We start from the raw sequence: 24,969 nt of genomic DNA, 5'->3' as shown, positions 1-24,969 counted from the left end.
CATGGGGGGGGGTTAACACAATGTATTAAAGAAACACATTCCTGCAGCAATATTATTACTGAGCAAATTGTATCAATTGCTTGCACAACAAAGAGGATTTAGGTGTCCAAAACAACCTACAAAGAGGAAAATACAGTAGAAATTCCAAATTAGACAATTCTGTCCTCCTCTAGACAGTGTTTTAAGACATACTCACTGCCTCTACAGCAGTCACTGTGCTTCAGACTATGTTGGTTGTAAAACCAAGGTCCTACAGGAGTGTAGCACTGGATGGCCACTGGAAAACCACAGTTTTGTCCCAAAGAAACCTGCTGATCCCAGCCTAGCAGGCATCAAGAGCCAGCTAATCTTTGTGCACGTATTAAACTGAGCAGTAAGAGCCAGTTGCAGTGTTGCATAAGCCCCACACTCGAGGCTGTATCCTCTCCCTCACTGAGGCACTGCCAGTCAGGTGGAATATCCCTGTGGACAGAAAGGCCTCCCTGACTGGCAGAGATTCCTAGAAAGAAGCATTTCCAAAACTCACCACCCTTCAAGACTCCAGGTGACACGTGGCCAACCAACCACCCACAGAGTAAAAAGGGGAGGGATTTTCAGGAGTCCCCACCTGAGCCACTGAGCAGACCCCAGAAAGGGAACTCCTCGAGTGCCAACAGCCTGTCAGGCTCAGTGCCATGAGGAGGAACTTGGATTTTTCCTTGAAAAGGAAACACTTAAAACCAATACCAGTCCTAGCAAAGCTTGCACTTAATTCAGCACCACCTTCTTCCCATTTAATGGCAAAGCTCTGGATGTTCCGAAGGTTTCAAACACTTAACTGAGCTTCCACCCAGATTTCAACAATCAGTCACTTCAGCTGGGGTTTTTCCAAAGGGTCACAAGGGTTCTGCAGTGTCCACATGAGCTGTACTTGTTCCTCTCCCCACCTTGAGAACACACAGCCACCACCACAGCATGAAACCAAGGAGCACCTTCTGTCAGGGAATTCTTAACCTGGAGTTCAGCCCTGCGCAAACAGCATCCACATGGACTAAAAATTCCTGATGATCCAAGAGGAAGCAGTACATGGGGAAGCCTGCACTTAAACAAGGGCAAAGAGATGAGCTGTAATTTGTGAAGCTTCTTTTAAGCCCCTTTCTGAGCAGCAGCAGCAGCAGCCAAAAAGCAGGGCAGGAAGGGGCCGGGTGACTCTGAATGGGATTGCACAATGGAGCACCTGCTGAAATGGGGGGGTTGTGGGAAAAAATTCAGCTGTCAAACACCACCAGCCACATGTTCTACAGCAGCATGGCAAAGGGTTTGGGGTTTCTCTGGGTTGTGAGCAACAGTAAATGATCCAGCTCACGTGCAACCCCGGAAGAGAAAAACGCACGAACGCACCTCCAGCAATCACCACCTGGACAATTCCAGACATCCTTCTCCTTGCTAAGAGCAGAAAGAGCCGTTGTCCTGGATCAACACATCCTACAGCGAGCAGGGAACTGGAACTCCGAGGAAGTCCCCAGCCAGCAGGACCATTGTACTGCTGTCTGTGCAAACTGACTTCTTACATGAATTCCCAGCACTAATCTCCTGTCCAAAACCCAAGATCATCCCGGGCTCCAGAAGCAAAACGAGCTCCAAACACTGCTAAGTAACGTGGTTTACTCCAGAACAAAGAAATACTTTTCCACCAATAAAACGTGTTGCCAGTTGGTCTCTTCTAGCTTCTTCTAAACCCTCACGAAAAACTTGTTACAAAACCTCTGACAAACTTCAATTTTAAAATGAAACCAAGTCCCTTAAACGAATGGCGTTTCCAAGCCGGGCTCTATTTTTAAACACGGTATGTACCTCATGCCACTAATTCATTTTTTTTCCCCTGGAAGCTGAGCCATTTTGAGTCAAGTCCCATAATTTAAAATTTCATTAAAAATGCAAAGAGCTTTAGGACTGCAAGCAGCAGAAAGCAGGAGGAGATTGTCAGAAGTTCCCTCTCACAATCCGAGCGTTCTCTGCCTTTCGTTGCACGAGACAAACGACGTGTGAGATGTGTAAACTGCACCCAACATCTCATCTTCACTGAATATTGCTGCAGTTTGTACCACTATGTAGGTCACGAGCTGCACATGCTTCAGTCAAGCCCTGAGCTCAGCCTAGTTGGCCATTTTCACCCCTGACAGAAGGCCTGGAAACACGAGACAGTTTAACCAAAGCCAGAAGCAGCTCCACCGCTTTTTTCCAGCCTCAAATAGTTGAGCCACTTGCTAAACTCAGTAAAGCTCTGAAGACACAAGCAATCCAGGCACCGTTTCCTGAAGTGGACATGAACCAAGCTGCACAATTTCAGAAATATCAAACATTACAGTGCCTCAGAAAACAGACTGGTGGCTGCAGCATCAAGAAATGTCACCATGGCAGAAGAAAGCTGCTAATCCCAACTTTCCTTCTCTCCCATCTGCACAAAAAGGCATCCAGTATTACAGAAAGCAACTGGAAACCCAAACAAACTCGGAATAAACAGCTGAAATAAGTATTAAAAAGCTTTTTAATGTCTTCACCTTCAAAACCTTTCTTCTTCTAATTCAAAGTATTTTATTTCCAAGAGGTGCATTAACAAAGACTGTTCCAGAGAACATATGATTAGATGAAAAGTAATGTCAGTGTGGATTTTAAGGACACACGGGACTATCTCAGACTGTGCACTGATTCGAGGAGTGTGCTATTTCCATTTGCTGAAATCCTACATTATCCACACAAGAGGAATTCTTAACCAACTCCTCAGGAACTGAGAGTCCCAAGCACAATGTCCTGTACTGTACCTGCACCAGCATCAGTTCTTGAAAGGATCTGACACAGCCCAAATGAGGAAAAGAGGTCCTCAGAGGGAATTCCGGCACTCCAGCACCCTGACCCAGCCTGGCTTTGGCACTCAGGTGTTCCTCCAAGGCCTGGGGAGAATCAGCCACGACCAAATGCAAAGACCACAAATCTCTGTCCCACTTGGGCCACCAAGACACGGACCCATCCCTCAAAGATGGGTGGAAGGAAAGGGCAGGTCACAGAAGACAGGCTGGAGATCAGGCACCTCACCTGATTCACCATCATTCCTTTGATTTCCACCTCCCAAAGCCCAGGTAATCAATCACCAGCTACTAAGGATTTTGGAGCAACCACCACTGAACTCCTCACACAGAAATATTTACTGCAGGAGGAATTCAGGCCTCCACTTCCCACATTCCAGGTAAATGCCAAAATCCCTGGGCTCTTCCTTCCCTTTTTCACTCCCTGAACTCACCATAATCTGCACCACCTGGTTCCTCCTGCCATGCCTTGCTGAACACCTCGCTTGGCCTTCAAGTTTTCTCTTCCCTCCCCTAATATCACATGGTTGGAGATTTAACTCCCTGCCTATAGGTGTAAGGAACAAATAGATTATTTTCCAGCTGCCAGGTATGGTGAGAAACAATCCCACCCTGCACAAAGTTCATCACAAAATTCAACTTCCACTTGTTGCAGCACATCAGCCTCCAAGCAAAGCCATGGCACTGTAAAGGCACAAGTCTTCATTCATTAATTATCTGCTCAAAATGTGCAGCTATAAAAATAAGGATTGAGTATAAGCTTATTCCTAAAATATTTCTGGAAAAAAAAACCCACCTTTTCTACACTTTTCATTGCAGAACTGCAGCCAGCTGCTCCTTTTAGAAAAGCCAGCCTAAGCCCACTCTAGTGGCCTGTTTATAACACAAAATTCTAAGAATAAAATTAATGAGACAAGGAGAAAAAAAAAAAAGTAAGAAAATAAGCAATAAGCTCCATTTGACACATCATTAGCAGCCTTGAGCAGGAATATCAGGGTTCTACATTCACCAGTTTTCTTGCTGGGAGCATATGACTAGTTAAAAAGATCAGCTTGGGCCAAGAAAATCTCTCCCTACCACCGGCATATCTGGGCAAAGATACCTGAAACACCAAACTCTTGCACTGTGAAGCCAAAAGCTCTTGGTTTTGCCACCACTTCACTCTTTTCATAACCCCAGTGGCCAAGTGAAAACGCTTTCAGGCCTAAAATTATATTTATTGCAGACAGAATGCAGGAATTATGTACCAGAGCTGCTACTTTTTAACCCAGAGTTCAGCAACCACTTGCTTAAGTCCAGAACCTTTGAGGTTTTTTTAAAGCCACTAAAATTTTAGGCCAAGGCTCAGTGGAACAGCAAGAGCTCCGTGCTGGTTCCAGCTGTTATCAGCTTTGATCCTGCCCAAGAACTGGATTTCTTTGGAGAACTTGCTCGGACATGAGCATAATTACTCCAAAACCCATTAAGTTTCCCCCTGCTCCTGCTGCAGAACAGAAAGATCTCTCTACAGGGCTAAGTCTGGCCCTGAACGCTACCGTCAATATTCATTCTTCCAACTTCTAAGCGAGGTTCTTGCTCCAAAATCCCTCCCACCCAGCAGTGATCTTTCTCCGAGGAGCAAGACCATGGCCACAGCAGAGCCCCCACACACCATTAACCCTGCAAGGCATTCCAAGCCAAACATCTGCCTGCCGCCGCTCCAGCACATCTGCTCCAAAGGCCACCAAAACTACACCCTGGGTTTTGCCTCATTAGCCGTAATTGCTCGCTAATTACTTATTCCAGAGTAAAGTATTCTATACAATCCTCCTGGACGAGACCCGATGCACCGTGTCTCTGACACATCCTCGTGCGGTCCACCAGGAAAAAAACCGTGGGTTTTTTTTTAATCTGGCAGCAGCGATTGCCACCTCTTGCCGTGGGGAGGCCTGCAGATCCTAAGGAACAGCGAAGGGATGGAAATCAGGGCAGAGGACACAGCCTTCGACTCAAGCAACCCGAGGAAAGCCACAGGCCTGCACGATTATACTCGCAATCCGAGCCGCTAAATTATAAATAATAATATAAAAAAAATAAAATAAAAGCGCTGCGGACCCGAGTCACGGCGCGACGGGCACGTTCGCTGCGCCCAGAGCCCAAAAGCCACCCGCGGCCCGAGATAAGCGGCTTGCGGGGCCGGTGGGGGGCTGAGGGGGGCACGGCCCCCCGGGCGGCTCGGAGCGCCGGCGTTAATCCCGGAGCTCCGTTAATCTGCCGGGCCCGGACAAAGGCGGCCGAGGCGGCGGCGGGGGAGGGCGGCGGCGGCCCGGGCGAGCCCCGGTGGAGCGGCCGCGGGGCAGCGCGTTAGGTAACGCCGCGCCGGGGTCTGAGCAATCGCCGGGGACGTGCGGGGGGAAAAAAAAAAAAAAAGAGCAAGGAGCAAGGGGGGGGGGGGGGGGGGGGAGACAGAGAGGAAGAGGATACAGGTCAGGTCCAGGTCGAAGCCATCCTCCTGGTATCGCCTTTTGTTCCTGCTGACGATCTCTTTGATGATGGCGGTCATGTCTGGCAGCCGGGGGCCGCTCCGGGGCAGCGCGCAGGGCCCGGGCGGCGGCCGAGAGGCACCACCGGCGGCCCCGGGCGCGGATGCTCCGCCGGCTCAGCCCCGGGCGGGCCCGGCTCCTGCCGGCGGGCGGCACCGGCCGCTGCTGCCGCCGCTGCCGCTGCTGCTCCCTCCTCCTCCTCCTTCTCCTCCTCCTCCCCCGAGCGCGTCGGGAGCCGCGCCGAGCCCCTGCGGGCGGTGCCGCCGCCGCCGCCGTGTTTGGGGCGAGCGCGGCGGCGGCGGGGGGAGCAGCTCTGCGGCGCTCCGGGCCCCCGGCAATGGTGACAGCGGGCGCGGGGCGCGCCCCCCCCCCACTCCCCACCACCGGAGCCGGCTCCCCGTTTCCCTCCCCCCCCACCCCCCGCCGCCCTCCGCTGCCCCCGGGGGCTCGGCCGGTCGCTCCTTGCGGCGCCTTTTTTTTTTTTTCTTTTTTTTTTTTTTCCCCTCCCCTCTCCCCGGGCGGCGGCGGCAGCGGCGGCGGCAGCGGCGGCGGCTCCCTCAGGGCGGCGCGGCCGCGCTCATCCCCCGGCCCGCAGCGCTCGCCGGCGCGGGGGCTCCCATCATGGCCGCGGCTTCCGAGAGGGACGGCGGGCGGGCGCCGCACGCCCACCGCTGCCGCATCCGCCCGGAGAGGAGAAAAGTAGTCCCCTCCGGTGATCCGCCACCGGAGGACCGGGGGAGCGGAGAGAGCGGGCGGGTAAGAGGGGGGAGAGGCTCGCTGCGAGCGCGCCGCCCGTACCCCTCCGCCCGCGGCCCCCCCCTCGCTCCGGAGGGAGCGAGGGGGGGGCCGGCGGGCGGAGGGGGTACGGGCGGTGAGGTGAGGCTCGGTGGGTGCGCTGCGGCCCGGCGGGTCACGTGGGCGCTCGCGGCGGCGCCTCCCCCGCGGGCGGAAGTGGCCGTGAGGGGACGGGGCGGCCACGAAGCCCCCTCAGAGCCCCCTCAGCACCCCCTGAGCCATCTCGGAGCACCCCCGAGCACAGTCGGGGCGCCCCGAAATCCTTCTGAGCTCCCCACCCTCCCCCCGAGCTGGCCTTCCGCGCCCCGCCGCCCCCCTAGCCAGGCCCGTCCCGCCGAGCAGAGGGGAAGAGCGGTTTCGGTGCGGCCCCGGTGAGGGGTGGGGGGTTGAGCCCGGCGGGTTGAGGGGCTGGGTGTTCTCTGCTGTGGCCCCAGCCGTGGTTTGGCGAGGAGCGGGGCGGCCGCGGTGAGCGAGCGCCGATCGCCCCCTGCAGCCACCGGGCACGGAGGGAGGGAGGGAGGGAGAGGGGGTTTGGGGCCACCTGCTGCCCTCGGAGTCACAGGATCGTTGAGGTGGGAAAAGCCCTCCCAGCCCATGGAGTCCCCCCTGTGCCCGATGCCCGCCGTGTCCCCCAGCCCAGAGCACTGAGTGCCACGGCCAGGCCTTCCTGGGACACCTCCAGGGGTGGTGGACTCGCCACCTCCCCTGGCAGCCCCTGCCAATACCTGACAACCTTTTCCAGCAAGAAATTCCTCCTCGTGTCCTCGGGACAATCTAAGCATGGGCACGGGGACGTGACAGTCCCCCCGGGTCGTGCCGGCTGGCTCAGCCCTCCTGGCTGTGCTGTTTCCATGGAGTTTTCTGTCCCACTCCATCCCCCTTCCCACATGGATGACAATTATCCTGGCAGGGGGAAAGCACTGTCTATAAATCTCTAAATCAGCCTTTAAACCCCTTTTAACCCCAGCCTACAAGGTTCTTCACAGCCTAAGCTGAGAACTCTTGCAAGTCTTTGGGAATTACCCGTGTTAATGTTCTGCAGGAAAACGACCATCAGGAAGCCTGGTGCAGCCTGAGCTGCTGGATATCAACACTGGCTGCAGTCTGGGACCGGTTTCCATCTTTCTCACTGTTTGGTAGGGCTTTTTTTGGGGATCTTTTGTGTGATTGTTTTCCTCTGCTGTGCAGAGAGGTGAGATATTGGGTTCCTGAGGTAACAAAACCTAAAATTTGAAGGCAGTTTGGGATGTAGGACCTCTGCAAAGCATCAGGAATGGGATCTGTTGGAGATCAGCATCTGCCCCAGCTGCTGAGGGATCAGGAGGAAGCTTGGCACGTGATACGTTTGGGAAAATGGGATTACCGGGACAATCCATGTGTAAATTTGCCTCCCTCAAAAACAGTCTTCATGTCATTCCATTGCTGGGCAGCAGCATGAGGGATATCCCATGGAAGCCAAGGATAACACACCTTGGAAGGAAATCTTTAAAGGGTGGTTGGTTGTTTTATAAAAAAATCTGCGAAGAAAAAAAAAACAAGAGGAAAATTGAACCACCTTTTGTACAACCAGAAAAGAGACACCATGGAAAGGAGTGTCCTGAGGGGACGAGGAGAATCCATGTACCCCTTTGTCCATAAAAAGCAGATGATGTAAACCAGGTATCTCCCAAAAAAACAGATCTGTAAGTCCACCTGGAATGTTTCTTGGGCTGGCAGGGAAAGGCATCTCACTGAAGACACTTTGTATCTAAATAATGAATGTCAATAATAACCAAAAATCAATAAATAAATAGTTACTTCAGTGACTTGCTCCATCTTTAAACACTTTTAAGAGGTGCTGGGGTCTGGCAGCAGATGCTGGAGCAGGAAAAGGAACAGGGAGAAGGGGGAAAAAAGCTTAGCTTTTCCTTTAAGGGCTCAAAATAAACTGGAACATAAGGTGGAGGGATTTCCTGGGCTGCTGCAGCCTCCAGCCTTTTGCAAATGCTGTATTATATAATTCCTTTCATAAACGTATCAAGTTGCATCTTAAGATCTCTTGCCACCATTATTCCCACTGGGAAGCCGTTCCCAGAACCTTCTGCTGGTTTTCAGGCTAAATATATTTGGGACTGGTCAGTCTCCATTTATCCCTGTGCCAACACTGGCCTTAAATAGCTCCTGCTCTGTGGCACTTTGTGCTCCCACGGGCACACACATCCCCTTGGCCGTGGGCAGCTCTGCCCAGCTCCCCTCCAATTCCAGGCTCCCACTTCCAGTGGCTCCATCTTACCTTCTCCCAGGAGTTTTCCTGCTACAGTCTCGTGGAGTCCAACCAACTCGGCCGCACGTTTCACTGGAAAAAACCAAAATGTTTGGGGTTTTTTTTTTCCCCACGGCTCCAAACCCAAAGCTGATAAATCGTGGCTGCCCCGTCCCTGGAAGTGTTCCAGGACAGGTTTGGAGCAACCTGGGCTAGTGGAAGGTGTCCCTGTGGAATGGATGGGCTTGAGGCCCCTTCCAATGCCTGAGCAGCCTTTCCAGGAAGAAATTCCTCCTGCTGCCCAACCTGACCCTGCCCTGGAGCAGCTCGAGCCCGTTTCCCTCTTGTCCTGTCCCTTGTTCCCTGGAAAACACGGACACAAGAGCAGGAGGGTTGAAGGGGAATTGCCAAAACTTTGGCTTAATTACAGGAATGACAGAGATCCTGTTATTTTAAACCTTTTCCTGGACGTTTTTCTGTTACTATGTATATATACAGTAAAGTTATTCATGTATATATATGTTACATATATAACATATATATATATATGAAATATATATACTGTATATATAACAGATATACTGTATATATAACATATATATGTTATCTCTATATATTATACATATACATGTATAGTATGTATGTGTATATAATATATACTAATATATAATATATACTATATAGTATATGGTAATATAGAATATACAGTAATATATACAAATTACTTATCTACAATATATATTATATATAAAATAGATAACTTTCTATCTACAATATATATTATATATAAAATAGATAACTTTCTATCTACAATATATATTATATATAAAATAGATAACTTTCTATATAATCTAGATAACTTTCTATATAATCTATATATCTAAATATAGATTATATATCTATATATCTAAATATAGTATATAAAAATATATATCTACATACTATTATGTAATAAATATACACTATATAATTTATAGTAATATATAATATATGGTAATATATACAAATTACCATACATACTTATCTATGATTTCTTATATATATAAAATAGTTAACTTTCTATATAATATATAAAAATATATCTATATGTCTTTCTATATAATATAAAAAAATACATATTTATTTACTTATGTATATGTGTGTATATATAAAATATATTTAAGCTATATAAAATATATAATTTCTATATAATATATATGAATAGATATAGATAACTTTCCATATAATATATAAAAATATATTTATTTAGGCTTATGTATATATATGTATATATAAAATATATATGATATATATAAGATATACTATATATACACTTATATATCCACCTGTATATGTCTGTATCTCTGTATTGAGCATGTGTTACGTATATGTTATGTCCTATATACGTTATATTTTATACTCGTTTCACACATTAGCAGAGAGCCTGAAGTCCCCGCTCTCATCACAGCCGCAGCAGGACCGCCGTGCCCGCGGTGCGTGCCGCTGAAGTAGCGGTGCCTCCTTCCCTTCCGCTGACGCTCGTTCCGGTCCATCCGTCCCATCCCGAACCATTTCCAGGCTGCAGCTCCCGATTAGCCGCGGGGCGGAACCTTCGCGCGGGTCGGCGGCGGGCGGAACGTTCGTGCGGGGCGGCGGGTGCCGGCCGGCCGGAGGAAGCGCGGGACGCGCCGCGGCCGCTGCCGGGCCCTCGGTGCCGCCGGCGGCTCCTTCTGCTCCTGCCGCTCCTTCCTCCTCCTTCTCGTCCTCCGGGCCCGCCCCGTGTCCCGCAGCGCGAGTGACCCGCCGGGCCCACGGTGAGTGCCGGCCGGGAGAGCGGCCGCGGCCACGCCGCAGCTGCGGGGCGGCGGGAAGGTCACGGGCGGCCCGGGCCGGTCCGGCCCTCGCGGGGTCACCGTGGGGGGATGACGGGCCCGGGAGGGGATCCCCCGCATGGGAGGGCATCGCCGGGCCCGGCACAGGCGGGGGGTTCCCGGCAGTGCCTCAGCATTCCCTGGGAGCGGAACAGCCGCCGTGCTTTTGGTTTCCCTTTGGCGCCGGCATGGGCGGAGCGGAGCGAACCGTCCTCCCCGCTGAGGAAATAAACGCTCGAGTCCTGCAGGATTTACCTTCCGTTTGTTGTCAGGGCTCTGCTCAGCGAGGCTGTGCTCCGGTTTCTCTCCTGTTACAGCTTTTCCTCACGGTTGGTGCTCAGGGCACGGGTTGCATAAAGAGGAGGTTCCTTCCGTGGGTTTTTGGGAAGGATTTTTCCTTGTTCAGTGACACAGAGCCCTTTTATTTTAGTGAATCAGGCTGAGGAGGGCACACAGAGCCCTCCAGCTCGGGATGACTTGCTTAAATCCCACAGCAGGCAAATTTAATTTGGTTTCCAGGCAGGTGGGCACAGCGACAGGCTGGATTTTTAACTGCCTGAACAGGGAAGGGAGCATTAAAAAAAACTCCAAACCCAGTGATTCCAGTGATCCTGCTGGGATACAGGAGCCAGAGGTTGATGTCCACCAAGTGGTGCTTCTCCTGAGCCCAGTCCCAGTGGAATTCCAGATTCCAGAGTCAGTGGTGTGGCGAAGCCTTGGGGTCAGCATAACACAGGGATATCTTGGCTGTAGGAGCTCCAGCTTTGCCCTGGGCAGGAGGAATCCAGGGATATCTTGGCTGTGGGTGCTCCAGCTTTGCCCTGGCTGCCAAAGTTCCCTTTGGAGAGCAGCCAGGGAATGTCAGGAGCTGCCAGAGGAATTGCCACTGGCTTTTCCTTGCAGCAGAAAAACGGGGCAGTGCCCGAGGAGTGATTGGGGATTGTCAAGAGGAACCCCCCCACCAGCTGAGGAGGAAGGGGACCCTGTTTTTCCCAGCCATTTTCCAATGTTTTAGGAAAAGTCCTTCCTCTGTGCAGCACGTCCCCTACGCTGAAGGCGCTGTGCTGTCTGGGCTTGGCTCCTACAGCAGTCAGGCTTTTCCCTGGATAGCTGTGTGCCACATCCAGCATTTTCAGGTTTCCACGGATATTAATAACTCCACATATATCCTACCAGGTGCAGCCTCCAGCCCTTAACCTTGTTTTAATCAAATCCAAGTCATCCATCGCTCTGGAATGTGGCACTTGGGTGAAGGGAAAAGACCTCTCTGGTTAAATAATGGAGTTCTCTGTCTCCAGGATTTAGCATTCTTGGGTCCCAAAATGATGGTCTTAGTGGGAATGTGTACACAGAATCCCAGGATGGTTTGGGTTGCAAAGGAAATTAAGGATCATCTCATTCCACCCCCTGCCATGGGCAGGGACACCTTCCACTGTCCCAGGTTGCTCCAAACCCCATCCAACCTGGCTTTGGACACTTTCAGGGATCCAGGGGCAGCCACAGCTTCTCTGGGCAACCTGTGCCAGGGCCTCCCCACCCTCCCAGGGAAGAATTCCTTCCCAATATCCCATCTAACCCTCCTCTCTTCAGTTTGAAGCCATTCCCCCTTGTCCTGTCCCTTCAGGCCCTTCTCCAAAGGCCCTGGCAAACAGCTTTTATAACTCAGCGTTCAAACACAAGGCAGACGTTTTCCCAGCTTTGATTTTTCCTTCTTTCTGCCCCTCCCTGTGGTTTTCCCCCCCCTGCAGAGCTGGGAGCAGGATGGTCCACGCCGAGGCCTTCTCGCGGCCCCTGAGCCGGAACGAGGTGGTGGGGCTCATCTTCCGCCTGACCATCTTCGGGGCCGTCACCTACTTCACCATCAAGTGGATGGTTGATGCCATCGATCCCACCAGGAAGCAGAAAGTAGAAGCTCAGAAGCAGGTAGCACTCCGTTCTTCAGCGTTTCCGTGGAATGTCGGGATGTTCTGGTGGAAAACCGGACTGGCCGCGACGATGACAAAACGGATGAAAGCACGTGGGATAGTCCAGAAGAAAACTGGGATTTCTTTTTTTAGTAAATCTCAGGATTTAGGCTGCTGGTCTCTTCGAAAAATTCCAAAATTACAGCTTCTGCCTTGAAGGGGTGGAAAAACTGCAGAACTGCTGAACTGGAGGCTGATGTTGGTTCTGGTTTTCAGCAAGTCCACGGTCCCGGTGCTGCTTCTCCTCCTGACAACTTTGTTGAGCAGCAGTTGCTTAAAATCACGCCCTCATCAGTCTCCTGGTTGCTTTTTAAAACCTTGAGCAGAGAGAACTTAATTCCCTGCTGCTTTTAAGGCAACTTAATGGCAGAGACCTCCGGGAGCAGTCAAATTTCCTTCCTGGAAAGGGGAGGAGAAAAAGTGAAAAGCCTCATGTTGAATTAAAACAATTCATGCCCTGGGAAAACCTTTATGGGCAGTTCAGAACCAAAAGGGAGATGTTTCCTTTGGAATTGTGGCAGCTGTTTGGTTTGCTTTCTGGCTGACATAAATTTCACAGGTTCAAAGAGCAGTTTTTGAGCAACCTCAGCCTGTTTTGGCGGGTTTTCCTTTTCTGACGAACTTCTGAGTTAAAAATCAGCTTTTCCCAACCTGTGCCAGTGCCAACTGTTATATAAGAAGCTGCAATATCCCAAAAGCACGTTGGACTTAGTGCCAGTTTGAGCAGAAAGAGAAACTAAGTTGTGCAAGGGTGTTGACACAGCTCATGACTTTTCCTTTTAAACTGGGGAAAACCCACTGACTACATATTAAAAAATTGACTGGCTTCTGGGAATTGGCTTTTTTTACCTTAAAAATACATTAATCTCTCCTTGATGCAGCACTGTGGAGGTTTGGGGGAGCCAAACTCTGTGTTTTAATGTTTATTGGGGTTGTTTTTTGGGTCATAATGGCTGAGTCGTGGATGGGGACTGGGAGGGCTGGGGTGACACTGCTTCGGTGGGAACTGAGGCATCTGACTTGGTTTCACTCAGGTGACAACAAATCTTTAGGAGGCAGCAGAACTCTCTACTTAAAGCAAGATTTAACCTCTTTTAGGGTGTGGCTTAGGGACACTATAAAAGATTTTTCTTTCCAAACGCCACACAGAAGATTTTAGAAAGCTGATTTTTGAGGGGAACGTTCCAGTTCTGTCTCTGATCCTCCTGGTGTTTGATTTCCCCCCAGGCTGAAAAACTAATGAAGCAAATTGGAGTGAAAAATGTCAAGCTGACAGAATATGAAATGAGCATTGCTGCACATCTCGTGGACCCACTTAGCATGCATGTAAGTTCTCCCTGCTCCTTCTGCTCTTCAGACATGGAATATCTTGGCTTTGACTCTGGATTTCATTAGTTGTCACATACGCACATCTGTGGAAATACACAGAAAACACTCCTGTGGTTTAAAACTACAACTGTGTTGTTAAAGCAGAGGTTTTTAATCCCTCGTCTCTTATTTTTGAGGCCATGCACTACTTTGAAGCTTTTGTATTTTTCCTTGGGGAATTTAGGATATTTTCCCCTTGTCAGGAACTATGCTGATCGTCCCTAATACTGTTTTTCCCTCCTAGGTCACCTGGAGTGATATTGCAGGCTTGGATGATGTCATTACAGATCTGAAAGACACTGTCATTTTGCCCATCAAGAAGAAATACTTGTTTGAGAATTCCAGGCTCTTACAGCCCCCAAAAGGTAGGAGAGGAATGTTATGGATCTGTATGTTGGTATTTAAAAACAAAAGGTGCAGTTCCTCAAAAAGGGAAGGGGAAGTGTGTTGCCAGGCCAAAGGGTAACCATTAGGACTGATGCCAGGGAAAACCCTCAGATTTTCCCTCTTCTCCTGCTTTAATGAAGAAGTTTCATGTTAATAATGGTCATTGATGATACACTTTGGTGCACTAAGCATAGAACCATGGAATGGTTTGGATTGGAAGGACCTTAAAGCCCATCTCATTCCACCCCCTGCCATGGGCAGGGACACCTCCCACTAGCCCAGGTTGCTCCAAGCCCTGTCCAGCCTGGCCTTGGACACTTCCAGGGATGGAGCAGCCACAGCTTCTCTGAACAACCTGTGCCAGGGCCTCCCCACCCTCACAGGGAACAATTTCTTCCCAAATCCCATCTAACCCTGCCCCTGGCAGTGGGAAGCTGTTCCCCCTTGTCCCCCTGCTCCAGCCCCATGTAATCCATGTATCCTGCATTTTTAACTGCCTGAGTTGTCTTGTTTTTCATCTTGCACCCCATCTTGTCCTTTGGCAGTTGAGTTATGACTTTGCTCTGCGGCTTTGACACTTGGTTAATGTTTCTGTGTTGTTGTAGAAACAGAAGTCATAACATGAGCCCTCAATGGGAGCCAAGCTTGAGGCATCTCTCTGCTCTAATCCTGGAAATTCCCATCATCCAGCAAGACAGACATCCCAGTTTTACTCCAGAGATCCCTTGATTTTCTCTGGAGTTGGGGCAGTGAGGAAACTGGCAGGTGGAGAATCAACTTTGCAGTTAAACAGGGCAGCAGGGCTCTGCTGGAATCCTTACAGCCACATTTGTGGGATGTTGTTGCAAAGCAAAGCAGAGTTTAAACCTAAAACACTGGACAAACCACCAAAGTTTACCTTTCCTGCTCTGATCCCTGGAATATTGTCTTCTGAACCTATTAATTCCTGCCTGGATCTATGACCCTCTCACTTCTGTGCCCCAAGGGATGGAAAATGCAGCACTTTTGTGGCTGGTTTGGTTTTTCCAGGCTAACTTTCTGTTTCAAGTCACAGATTGAAGCTGTCTGGAAAATTACTTGAATGCCATGATCTAATAAGCTGAAGGGAAAAAATGATATTTTTATTTATCTTTTTTAAAGCAGACTTTCCACCCAGGGCAGCTCCCCAGTTTTATTAGTGGCCTGTGCTGTGTGTTAATACCAAGTCACTGCTGCAGAGTGAGGATGTTTGTGGTCTTCAGTCACGTAAACAGGGGAAAAAACCCTCAATAATTCTCTGTGTTTCGGGCTTTTTTTGGGCCGAATTTTGTCTCTTTAAATGGTAATTCTGTAATTTCTTTACAGCTGTGGTAGAAAAACACCCCTGTGAGTCCTTTCTCTGTGACAGCTTTAAAAATAATACGAGACGTCATGTTTAATTGGGGGTAATTTGTTTAAAATGTCAGTGGGCTCAGTTTTTTGGTGTTTTGTTTTTTTTTTTTCCTTTTCTCGCCCCTCTGTGCTAAGTTTTATTAGCAGGGCAGAAACTGGCTATAAACAGGGCCTGTCAGATGCTGACAGGAAATAAATGGGGGCTTAGTTGTTTTTTTTTTAATGGAACCTTTATAGGCACAGAAATAGAGTCATAGGATGGAGTCACGGAATGGTTTGGGCTGGAAGGGACCTTAAAGATCATCTCATTCCAACCCCCTGCCATGGGCAGGGACAATAAGCCAGCCCTTTTCCAAATGTCTCCCTCCAGTTTCCCTATACCTGCCTTTAGATGTTCTTAGCTGTAATTTAATAAGGATTATCTTGAATATCTCTGAATTTGCTTTGATGGAACAGCGTTGCCTTATCTTGCTTTCTTCCCTTTTAAGACCTGGATGAAATCCAAGCCTGGACACGCTCAGGTCTGTCATTAACACCATGAATTTTGCAGGAGTCCTCCTCTATGGCCCCCCTGGTTGTGGCAAAACCCTGATTGCCAAAGCTACAGCCAAGGAAGCAGGTTGCAGATTTATCAACCTCCAGCCTTCCACGCTGACAGACAAGTGGTATGGAGAGTCCCAAAAACTGGCTGCTGCTGTCTTCTCCCTGGCTATAAAGCTCCAACCATCCATCATCTTCATTGATGAAATAGGTAAAAATCTCTCTTTTTATGGAAGTACCTGAGGCAGAGTGACATGAAACTGTGGATTCAATGATATATTGATCACTGTCGTCTTTTCCTTATAAAGAGGGAAGGTTCAGTAATAGAAATAGAATTGAAGAAAGGTTCAGTAATAAATTTAAAGTACTGATGGCAAATCAGGAAAAATAATGTATTTCTTCCTCATGGTAGTGGAGGAATTTACAATTAGAACAAGTTGCTGCTTATTTTTGGTTCACAAGGAAACCCATCGTCACTGAGCACACTTCAGTGCTTCTGCCATGAGGGCTCATAATGGAAAATAAACTGTGGGTTTAGGAGAGCTCTGGAACAGTACTTTAATAAGGCTGAAGAAGTAGGAGGGGAGGCTGCTTTCCATGAATTCAGGAAGGTGAAAGTTTGGAGCACAAGGTTTGGGGTGAGCTCGTGTGATGGGTCCACACTTGTGTAATGCGATGGAAAAGATGGGGGGGTTCCACTTTGCTGCTCTTCATCCCGAGCAATGCTTTTTGTTTGGTGACAGTGGTTATTGAAAATGCATTTCTAAGGTAAGAGAACAGCCCAGGAGGAATCCAGCTGGGTTGGGAGTGAACTGCTTTTCTCCCTCAACACAGATTCCTTCCTCCGGAACCGGTCGAGCACTGACCACGAAGCCACAGCCATGATGAAAGCTCAGTTCATGAGCCTGTGGGATGGGCTGGACACCGACTATAACTGCCAGGTAAGGACAGAGGATGCTGGGAAAAGGGATGGGATTCCTTCCTCTGGGCTGTTGTGCATGGAGCCCCTTTGGAAGGACGGCAGGTTGCACGGAGCAGGAATTGCCAAATAGTTTCATTACCTGACAGTGATGAGTAGCACTTCATGGCAACAGATTGTTTTGCTTCCTGAGAAGACTGTGTTTGGACTTACTTGGGTTTTATTTGAGGTGTTATTTCCAGAAGTGTCAGCAATGCAAGTGTATAGTCTGAGCTGCCAACACTGGGAATTTTTAAACTGTTTGGAAAAACGTTGTCTGGAGAATATTTTCTTCAGGTGAAGGGAATCTTTGATTTCAGGAGAAGCTATTGAAAGCTCTGAGCATTCATCCCAGTATTCATCCCAGGTGCAGGTTGGTTGGTTTGTCATGGAATCATGGGATGGTTTGGGTTGAAAGGGTTTTAAAGATCATCCCTTTCCTAACCCCTGCCATGGGCAGGGACACCTTCCACTAGCCCAGGTTGCTCCAAGCCCTGTCCAACCTGGCCTGGAACACTTCCAGGGACAGGGAACCTCCAGGGATTAGACAAGCACTAGACTCTGGAGTTAATCTGAAAGGGCAGAGAAGTGATTGTTACCAAAAGCCAGATTGTGTTAAGTGGAGCCGTGGTTCCATCCCGTTATTCCCAAGTGCTTCCGTCCCCCTCCGTGATCTCAACTGAAGTGTTGTGTTTTGGGGAGGAAAACTAATACAAAAGTTGCTGGTGCTGTAAAAACAAACCAACAAAAAACATTCATGAAATAAATATTTCTATAATAAACCTGGGCTAGTGGAAGGTGTCCCTGCCCATGGCAGGGGAGGTGGAATGACAGGAGCTTTAAGGTCCCTTCCAACTCAAACCAGTCTGGGATTCTGGGATTCTAAAGTACTTGAATGCAGCAAAAGGCCTGCGTGGTGTTGTTCTGAACTGTCACCTGGAACAATGTTTTGAAAACCTTTAAAAAGGATGTTTATTCTCCCAGTTTAAAATTCTCAGCCTTTTTAACCTGTATTTGTGTAAACGGCCGATGCACTGCCATCCACTGGTTTGTAAAATCTGCTTTTCCTCCTCTCTCAAGCTTGTGCTAAAGATGCTTTTAAGTTGATTTCCCCAAAAATGAGTAGAAGACAGTGTAAATATACACATATATATATATACACTGAGGAGCTTAAAGCAGGGTGTTTGCTTACCATTAATGAAATGGCATGAACACTTCACTACAAACTAATATCATCTTTCAATCACAGTGTATTGTTTTTTTTCCCAGTACACTGACAAGTTCTTGGAGCAAGTCAAATTGTTCATTCCCTGCAGTAGGACAATTTAGGGGCTCTCCAGTTCAGCAGAATTTGGCTTTTGCTGCAGTACCAAAAATCCTAAAGGCTCGGAGGAAATTGTCAGTCGGTGTTGTGATGGATGTTATTTGTTCCCGTGTTGGTTGCACCTGGAAACCACACTCAGTTTTGGGCTAAACCCGCTGAGGATGGAGTCAGGAGTCTGGCAGGAACTCGGGGGCAGAGCCCTGATGAAAAATATGCCTTTGGGCTAAAAAGCCAAAGGAAATAACGCCCGGGAAAGCGTGGATGGGAGTAGCGAGGCGGCGACCCCGGTGCCTCTAGGTGGCAGGGTGAGTCTGTGCCACCAGCCCTGCTGGAGCTGCCCTGGAGCTGCCCTGCAGCACCGAGCCTGGACACAAGGCCAGGAGCACGGCAGGAAAACCTCTGGAGTGGAGATGAATTGCCCTGACATTTTTCCCCTTCCCCACTGGGTGTTTACCATGTACATAACTCGGAGTAACAAACGGGAAAACAAGGCCGGTGTGAATGGGAGGTAAATTTGTTCTGGGATTAATAACTGGAGTGCTCCAAGGAGGTAAACACTGCCCTTGTGTTGGACTTGGCTTGGACAGTGTAACCCACTGCTGGCAAATGGACCTGTGCATATAGAGGTTCATTTAATGCTTTTTTTAATGCTTAAAAAAACAGAGACACCCTTCTAGTGCATGTGGAAGCTGCCAGGTGCTGATTGCCTTTCTTGTCTAGTGGAAGGTGCTCCTGCCCCTGGGACAAGATGATCTTTAAGGTCCCTTCCAACCCAAACCGTCCTGGGATTCTTTTTTCAACACAAAAATACCACATTTTTTTAATAACTTACCAAAACGTCTCCTTTCAAATTCCTCCTCCTCCCAGAGCACCAGGAAGTAAGAGTGACATCACCAGGAGTTATAAGCAGAAGTTTTAAGTTCCCTCTTAGAGCTTGAACTTTCAAACTGGGCTCATAGAGTTCAGCCTGGTGTCAGAATCTCCCCCCAGGTGGTATTTGTGGCAGCAGTTCTCTCCTCGGCTGCCTGGTGCTGAAATCACTGCCAGCAAACCTTATGTAACTTCTTCAGATGTCGATGTTCTTGATAAAGTGGGGAAGAGTCACTTGTTTGGTTTTGAAACTCCCAATCCCTCCCTTTGCTTTGCAAAGCTGCTTTCAGGCTGACTGGTGTTGTGTGCTGGCATTCCCAGGTGATCGTGATGGGAGCCACCAACCGCCCCCAGGACCTGGACTCGGCCATCATGAGGAGAATGCCCACCCGCTTCCACATCAACCAGCCTGTGAGTCCTGCCACAGCCACAGCAAGGGGCTCAGCACCCAGCAAATGCACATCTCTGGGGGGTTTTTATCCCCAGGGAATACCTCATTCCTTTGGTCTGGGTGTTGTTGTTCAGAAGCGGCTTTTTAAGGTGATGTTTCTCGGGGAGGTTTTGAAGCCCTGGGTCTTTTATGTGAAACAACACTTCCCACCCCTCCTCTTCCTCCGGGAGAATGGAGTGGTTTAGATGCTGCACACTGGGAAACAGCTTGTTTTTAACTTGGAAACAGCCACAAAAAGCACAAAAGTGGCTGCACAGACTTGCCTGCGGGTGAGGATGGCACCCAGGCCAGCTGGGGGGAGAAGCTGGTATATGCTGAGTGCCATTTATGCCTTCTGGATACAGAGTTTGCAAGGAGAGAAGAGGGAATGAACTCTGCCTGTGAAAGCCTCTGTTCTGCTCAGGCCTTTCCACAGTTGAGCACTCTGGAAAAACAGGTTTATTCTGCTTATGGTGGAGTTGGAGCGAGATGGTTCCAACCCAATCCATTCCCTGATTCGATGATTTATGACAAAGAGGCAGTAATTAAGCTCTTTATCAATTAGCCAGCTGTCACAAGGTTGCCCTTACTCCCAGTGTTGCTATTGCCACCCTTTTCCAGGTATTTTAGTCTCCTTTGAACAGTTGGCTTTGTCACCAGCTGTTTCTGTGTTGGTGTTATTGGGAGTTCAGTCCCTGTCAGAATTCCCTTCTGGCTACAGAAATAATTATTCATTTTTTGCTGAAACTGAAAGAGACAAAACTTGGAGGAGTAAAGCTCTTGCTGATTGTGCAAGAGAGTACCTGTGTTCCCAGGCCCACGTTGTTTGAACTGGCTTTCACTCTGTGTGGGAGGATCCTCTTGGAAACAAGGCATTTATAACCCAGTGACTGCTGAGCTTCCATGCCTGTCCCATAGCCCTTCCTCATCTCCAGGTGTTCCTTGAATCAGTGAGGGCCAAGGATGTGGATTTTAGTACTTCCTCTTGTCTTTCCATCAAGACCCTCGTTAGAAGGAGGAATTATGTGCAGGCAACAGAGCCTTGGGATATTCCAGGGATTGGCTCCCTCTCCCAGGATGAGAGTTACCAAGGGAGGTGTCATTTAGGGAGCAGATTTTCCTTACCCCACTACAGCCCTGTTGTGAACTTACTGCTTGTCTCTCGTGCTCGGGATCAGGCAGGATTGATCCCGACTGGGATAACTGATGTGCTGTGGATTGGGAATGGCCACAGGTAGGAGGGAAAGCCTTGCAGATTTTAGAGCTGAGTTTGAGATGAAAATGCCCCAAATCACTCATTAAAAATTGTCTGCAAGGCAAAGGGAAATGGAAGAAGTACTTTTTGGGACAGAGTAGCAACTGTTCAGCTGCCACAGTATCTATAGGGGATTGTTTTCCCTTTTTAAGGATGTAGGTGAAGTTTGGGAGACACAAACCCCAAGTCTTTGCTGCCTGTGTCTTACCTTGCTGGTAGGGATCTGCTCAGGGCTCAGCTGTTCTGTCAGTGACCACATTACAGTGTGGGATTCCTATTGCTTCAAACACCTGGAGAACTCCATTTGCTCTCAGACAGGTTTCCGCAGCTTGTGTGGCTGAACTGGGACCAAAAGCCCCACCATGGAGCTCCATGTGTTTGGTTTTGTCCCCTGGTAACTCTGATCTCTTCTGTTGCAGGCTCTGAAGCAAAGAGAAGCCATCCTGAAGCTCATCCTGAAAAATGAAAATGTAAGTAGAGCCCTGTTAATGTGTCCTTTGCTGGTGACATCAGGGGCCTTGCAGAAAACATGTTTTATAATTGCCTGCCTTGGAGGGAGGGGGAGTTTATCTACCAAGGTATTGGTGCTGATAACTTGGGAATCTTTTGTGGATTTAGGTGTGGCCTCATGTTAAAGCACTAGAGTGGCCTCCCCTGTAAGCAGGAGCCTCAGCAGAGCAGCAGCCTTGGATTTGGGGGTGAATCACCATCTCTGAGCAGAATTACTTCATTTCTCTGTCTCCATTTACTAATTCTGTAACTAGATAATATATTTGTCTCCCTAAGGATGCTGAATCCCATTTGGATGAATGAAGGACATTTCAAGACCTCCTGAGATACTGACTCTAACTTTAACTTTTTCTTGGCTCAAGTCAAGAAAGGAGGAATGACTTTTTTACAGTGCTGCTTTTGCTCCATAATTCATATTCCCTTTAGAGGAAAGCTACTCCAGATGTTGTTACCATTACTGTGTGGTGTTTGTGTCCCATCTGCCCTCCGAGGGGTCGGTGTGAGCACACCTGGAAGCGTCTGTGGGCAGGATATGGGATCCTTGTTATCAGTGGTTCCTCCCAGATTTAGTCAGCAGCACTATTTGTCTTGAATCTGATGCTGCAAAGGTAAAGGAAATACTGATGGACTGGAAAAATGTGCTGGAAGGGGCCGTAAAAAGATGGAATAAATGCGGGGTCTTGACTGGGAATAGCTCAGTCTGGTCCAGTGCATGCAGTTAGATACATTATTTTGCCTCTAAATCCCCATTTTGGGGTCGTATAAAGTAGGAGCAGGTGTCCAGACAACAGAGCTGCTGAGAAACTTCTGTGGGCACCTGGGAAAACAGGGCATTGTTCCTGTGCTCCGGTTTTTGCCACCCAGATCCAGGCAGGAGCTTGGTTAGTGATGGGATAGGCTGATGGGATGGTTGGCTTTTGGTTGGCTCTTGGTGGGTTTTCTTCATCAAGTCCAGAGTTTGATGAGCTGAAGCCTCAGTTCCTTTACTGAAATGAACTCCTTGGAAGGTTCCAAGCTGTGAGTTGATAATTCACCTCTCACAAAACACCAGGTGAAGAAGGTGATCTCGGGGCAGGGAAAAACACTGGGAGGTGACTTGATTGTGCTCGGTGAGGGAAGTCAACACTTGTGGAGTTTCCATGCTGTGCCCCTGTGGTCTGTGGCAGGTGGACAGGCACGTGGATCTCCTGCAGATCGCCAAGGAGACGGACGGGTTCTCGGGCAGCGACCTGAAGGAGATGTGCCGGGACGCGGCGCTGCTCTGTGTGCGGGAGTACGTCAACAACGCCTGCGAGGAGGACACGTACGTGCCTCGCCCTCCCGGGCCCCTGCCCAGCCCTGCCTTTGTGTGCTCTCAGTGCAATCAGGAATTTACAGGGGGTTCGACCCCCTCGCAGCGCAGGAGGGTCTCGTTTGCCTTTCCAAAACCCGCCCAACTTTCAAAATCAAAGTTGCCAGTATTGATTTTGACTCTGGAAATAAGAGTGTTTGTGCCAAGGCGCCAGGCTGGAGGTGGCATGAGCCAACAAGTCGTGGTGCTGCAGTATCTAGTACCAGGGTTCAGTGCTGGTGACACAGTGCTGCAACATTCCTCTGGGATCTCCCACACCTACAGGGAATCCCTACGTGCACAGGGGCTGTGCTGGAGCGTGTGCAGGGAAGGGAACGGAGCTGGGGAAGGGGCTGGAGCAGCAGGAGCAGCTGAGGGAGCTGGGGGGGCTCAGCCTGGAGCAAAGGAGGCTCAGGGGGGACCTTCTGGCTCTGCAAGTCCCTGACAGGAGGGGGGAGCCGGGGGGGGTCGGGCTCTGCTCCCAGGGAACAAGGGACAGGAGGAGAGGGAACGGCCTCCAGCTGTGCCAGGGGAGGCTCAGGTTGGCCAGGAGGAGGAATTTGTTGCTGGAAAGGGTGGTGAGGCCTTGGCAGGGTCTGCCCAAGGAGGTTTGGAGTGCCCATCCCTGGAGGTGTCCCAGGAAGGCCTGGCCGTGGCACTCAGTGCTCTGGGCTGGGGGACAAGGGGGGCATCGGGCACAGGGGGGACTCACTGACCTTGGAGGGCTTTTCCAGCCTGAATGCTTCTGGGATTCCAGTGTGATGCTGGATCCACATCAGAGCCCCTGTTTCCAGTGATTGCTGCTCACTGCTGGAATAGCTGTTCCACAGCAGCTGAACCCTCACCTTGCTGTTTTTCCCTCTCTCTCTCTCAGCCACGACGAGGATGAAATCCGGCCCGTGCAGCAGCAGGATCTCCACAGGGCCATCGAGAAGATGAGGAAGTCCAAGGATGTCTCCATGCAGAACCTCGCCATGGAGATTGTTTTTGATTAAGCCCAAAGAGCGTGTTTGCAGTTCCTGACGTGATTTAGTTTGACTTCTGTAATCAGTTAGCAAAACCAGTGCCGGGGGCGGGAGCGGGGATGGCCCAGGGAGTTCTGTTTTCTGGAATTGTTTTGATACAACAACTTCTAAGTTATTGAAATTCCATCGCGCGCCACTGGAAGTGCAACGAGAGATCATGAGTGGAACAATTGAGCCCAGCCCGAGAGTGTTGTCCCACACTGATCCACTGAGGAGCCTTCCAGCAGGTGGGACACGGGGGCACCGGGGTGAGGGGGACAATCCGTGGCAGGGCTGTGCTACCTGTGACCTGTACATAGCCACACTTTTTTTTATATATAGACATAATCTGTAGATAACTTGAGTATGGAAAATCTTTTCTACTTAACTGAAGCAAACCAAATCAGAAGATGTATAGATGAAAGGTTCCTCGATACTCAGTTCACTTCTACCTTTTAGCAGCAAATACCAAGATAGAAACTGCTTCTAGAACAAAGCAAACTTTGAAATGCTACTGATTTCTCTTTCACGTGACCACTTGAAATCTGGTGCCATTTAGTAAAGATAGCAAACTACTCTGTACAAATGTTTGAATACTTTTAATTTTGTATGAATTCTGCTTTTTAAACGAACGCTGGTTTTATTTTGGGTTTTCCCTTGATGTGAGCAATTAGAGTAGACTCTTCCCTGGTCTTTCCTGAAGTCCCCCCCGTGTTCCTGAGCTCTCTGGAGCCGTGGCTTTCTGAGCTCCTGTGCGTTGTGCTGAGCACTGGCTGCTCTCTGTGTCTCCTCTGGAGGCCCCAGTGTGGCACCACCCCGTGAAGTGTCACAGCTCTGGGGCACGGGGGGGACGCTGTGTGATGTTTGGCTCTGTCACACGCTTGGATCCCTGACACTGGAGGGGAGAGGAAGGGTTTTAGGCTTGTAAATGTGATTTAGCAACGTGCTGTACTTGTTGGTAACAGTTGTGGGGAGTTCACGTTCTGTCGCGACGGAGGCGAAGGGTTGGAAACGCGAGTGGCAAAAGTGTTTTGGTGAAGTTTTTGTCAGAGATATTCAAGGACTTGATTTTTCTTTGTCTAATTTTACGAACTGTGCACTAATTGAACGCAAATCTGCAAAGGGAATTGTTTCCTACCCCTGGGGTGGAGTGCTGTGTCACAGCTCTGCTGCCTGGGAGGGGAGGGAGGCAGCAGAATGATGTAAAACCAAATGCACTGCAAAGGAAAATAAAGTGAAATAAAGAGGGCTGGAGCCCTGCCATCACACAGTGTCGGGGGCTGCTGACAGTGTCCATCCAGCACAGCTTGCTCCCTGCTATTCCTGGAATGCTGGGCTGGGGATGCAGCAGGGCTGAGCTTGACCCAATTTAACCTTAAAAGCAAATGAGGAGGGAGGGGGGCTTA

General features: G+C 49.3%; 2 protein-coding genes and 1 long non-coding RNA gene across 5 annotated transcripts in view; 1 reads left to right on the top strand and 2 right to left on the bottom strand.

Moving 5' to 3' along the window:
* The window catches only part of PTEN (phosphatase and tensin homolog), a 47,149-nt gene extending 41,687 nt beyond the window's left edge, over positions 1-5,462 (bottom strand). Inside the window, exon 1 of the mRNA XM_032695496.1 lies at positions 5,307-5,462. Within this exon, the coding sequence (XP_032551387.1) occupies positions 5,307-5,385 (79 nt within the window). The 5' untranslated portion in view covers positions 5,386-5,462. The remainder of the gene's footprint in view (positions 1-5,306) is intronic.
* Positions 5,463-7,188: 1,726 nt separating this feature from the next.
* LOC116790491 lies at positions 7,189-8,524 on the bottom strand. 2 transcript variants are annotated; one of them, XR_004358377.1, is made up of 4 exons: positions 8,433-8,524; positions 7,785-7,907; positions 7,524-7,677; positions 7,189-7,368 (listed from the first exon to the last, which is right to left on the bottom strand). It is a non-coding gene; the product is annotated as an uncharacterized LOC116790491 (long non-coding RNA). The 2 variants fall into 2 exon arrangements; XR_004358376.1 differs by having other exon boundaries at positions 7,189-7,677.
* Positions 8,525-10,051: 1,527 nt separating this feature from the next.
* On the top strand, positions 10,052-24,215 carry ATAD1 (ATPase family AAA domain containing 1). Of its 2 annotated transcripts, none has more exons than XM_032695497.1 (10): positions 10,052-10,195; positions 12,001-12,175; positions 13,444-13,542; positions 13,829-13,949; positions 15,893-16,093; positions 16,717-16,823; positions 19,356-19,445; positions 21,139-21,189; positions 22,396-22,532; positions 23,434-24,215. In XM_032695497.1, exons 2-10 carry the CDS (start codon positions 12,014-12,016, stop codon positions 23,552-23,554), a joined length of 1,089 nt encoding a protein of 362 aa, XP_032551388.1. In that variant the 5' UTR covers positions 10,052-10,195; positions 12,001-12,013; the 3' UTR covers positions 23,555-24,215. The 2 variants fall into 2 exon arrangements, with proteins under 2 accessions (XP_032551388.1, XP_032551389.1); XM_032695498.1 differs by having other exon boundaries at positions 10,060-10,195; positions 22,396-22,502.
* Positions 24,216-24,969: the final 754 nt, after the last annotated feature.

The sequence above is a fragment of the Chiroxiphia lanceolata genome, chromosome 8, assembly GCF_009829145.1.
Source record: "Chiroxiphia lanceolata isolate bChiLan1 chromosome 8, bChiLan1.pri, whole genome shotgun sequence".
In the NCBI taxonomy this organism is placed as follows: Eukaryota; Metazoa; Chordata; class Aves; order Passeriformes; family Pipridae; genus Chiroxiphia; species Chiroxiphia lanceolata.
This window is presented reverse-complemented; position numbering and strand designations above follow the sequence as displayed.

Bases quoted from the DNA above. Each gene is read 5' to 3' on its own strand.
- ATAD1 (XM_032695497.1), top strand. From the start codon at position 12,014: ATGGTCCACGCCGAGGCCTTCTCGCGGCCCCTGAGCCGGAACGAGGTG. The intron at 13,950-15,892 runs GTAGGAGAGGAA...TGAATTTTGCAG, and splicing joins GCTCTTACAGCCCCCAAAAG to GAGTCCTCCTCTATGGCCCC. The intron at 19,446-21,138 runs GTGAGTCCTGCC...CTTCTGTTGCAG, and splicing joins GCTTCCACATCAACCAGCCT to GCTCTGAAGCAAAGAGAAGC.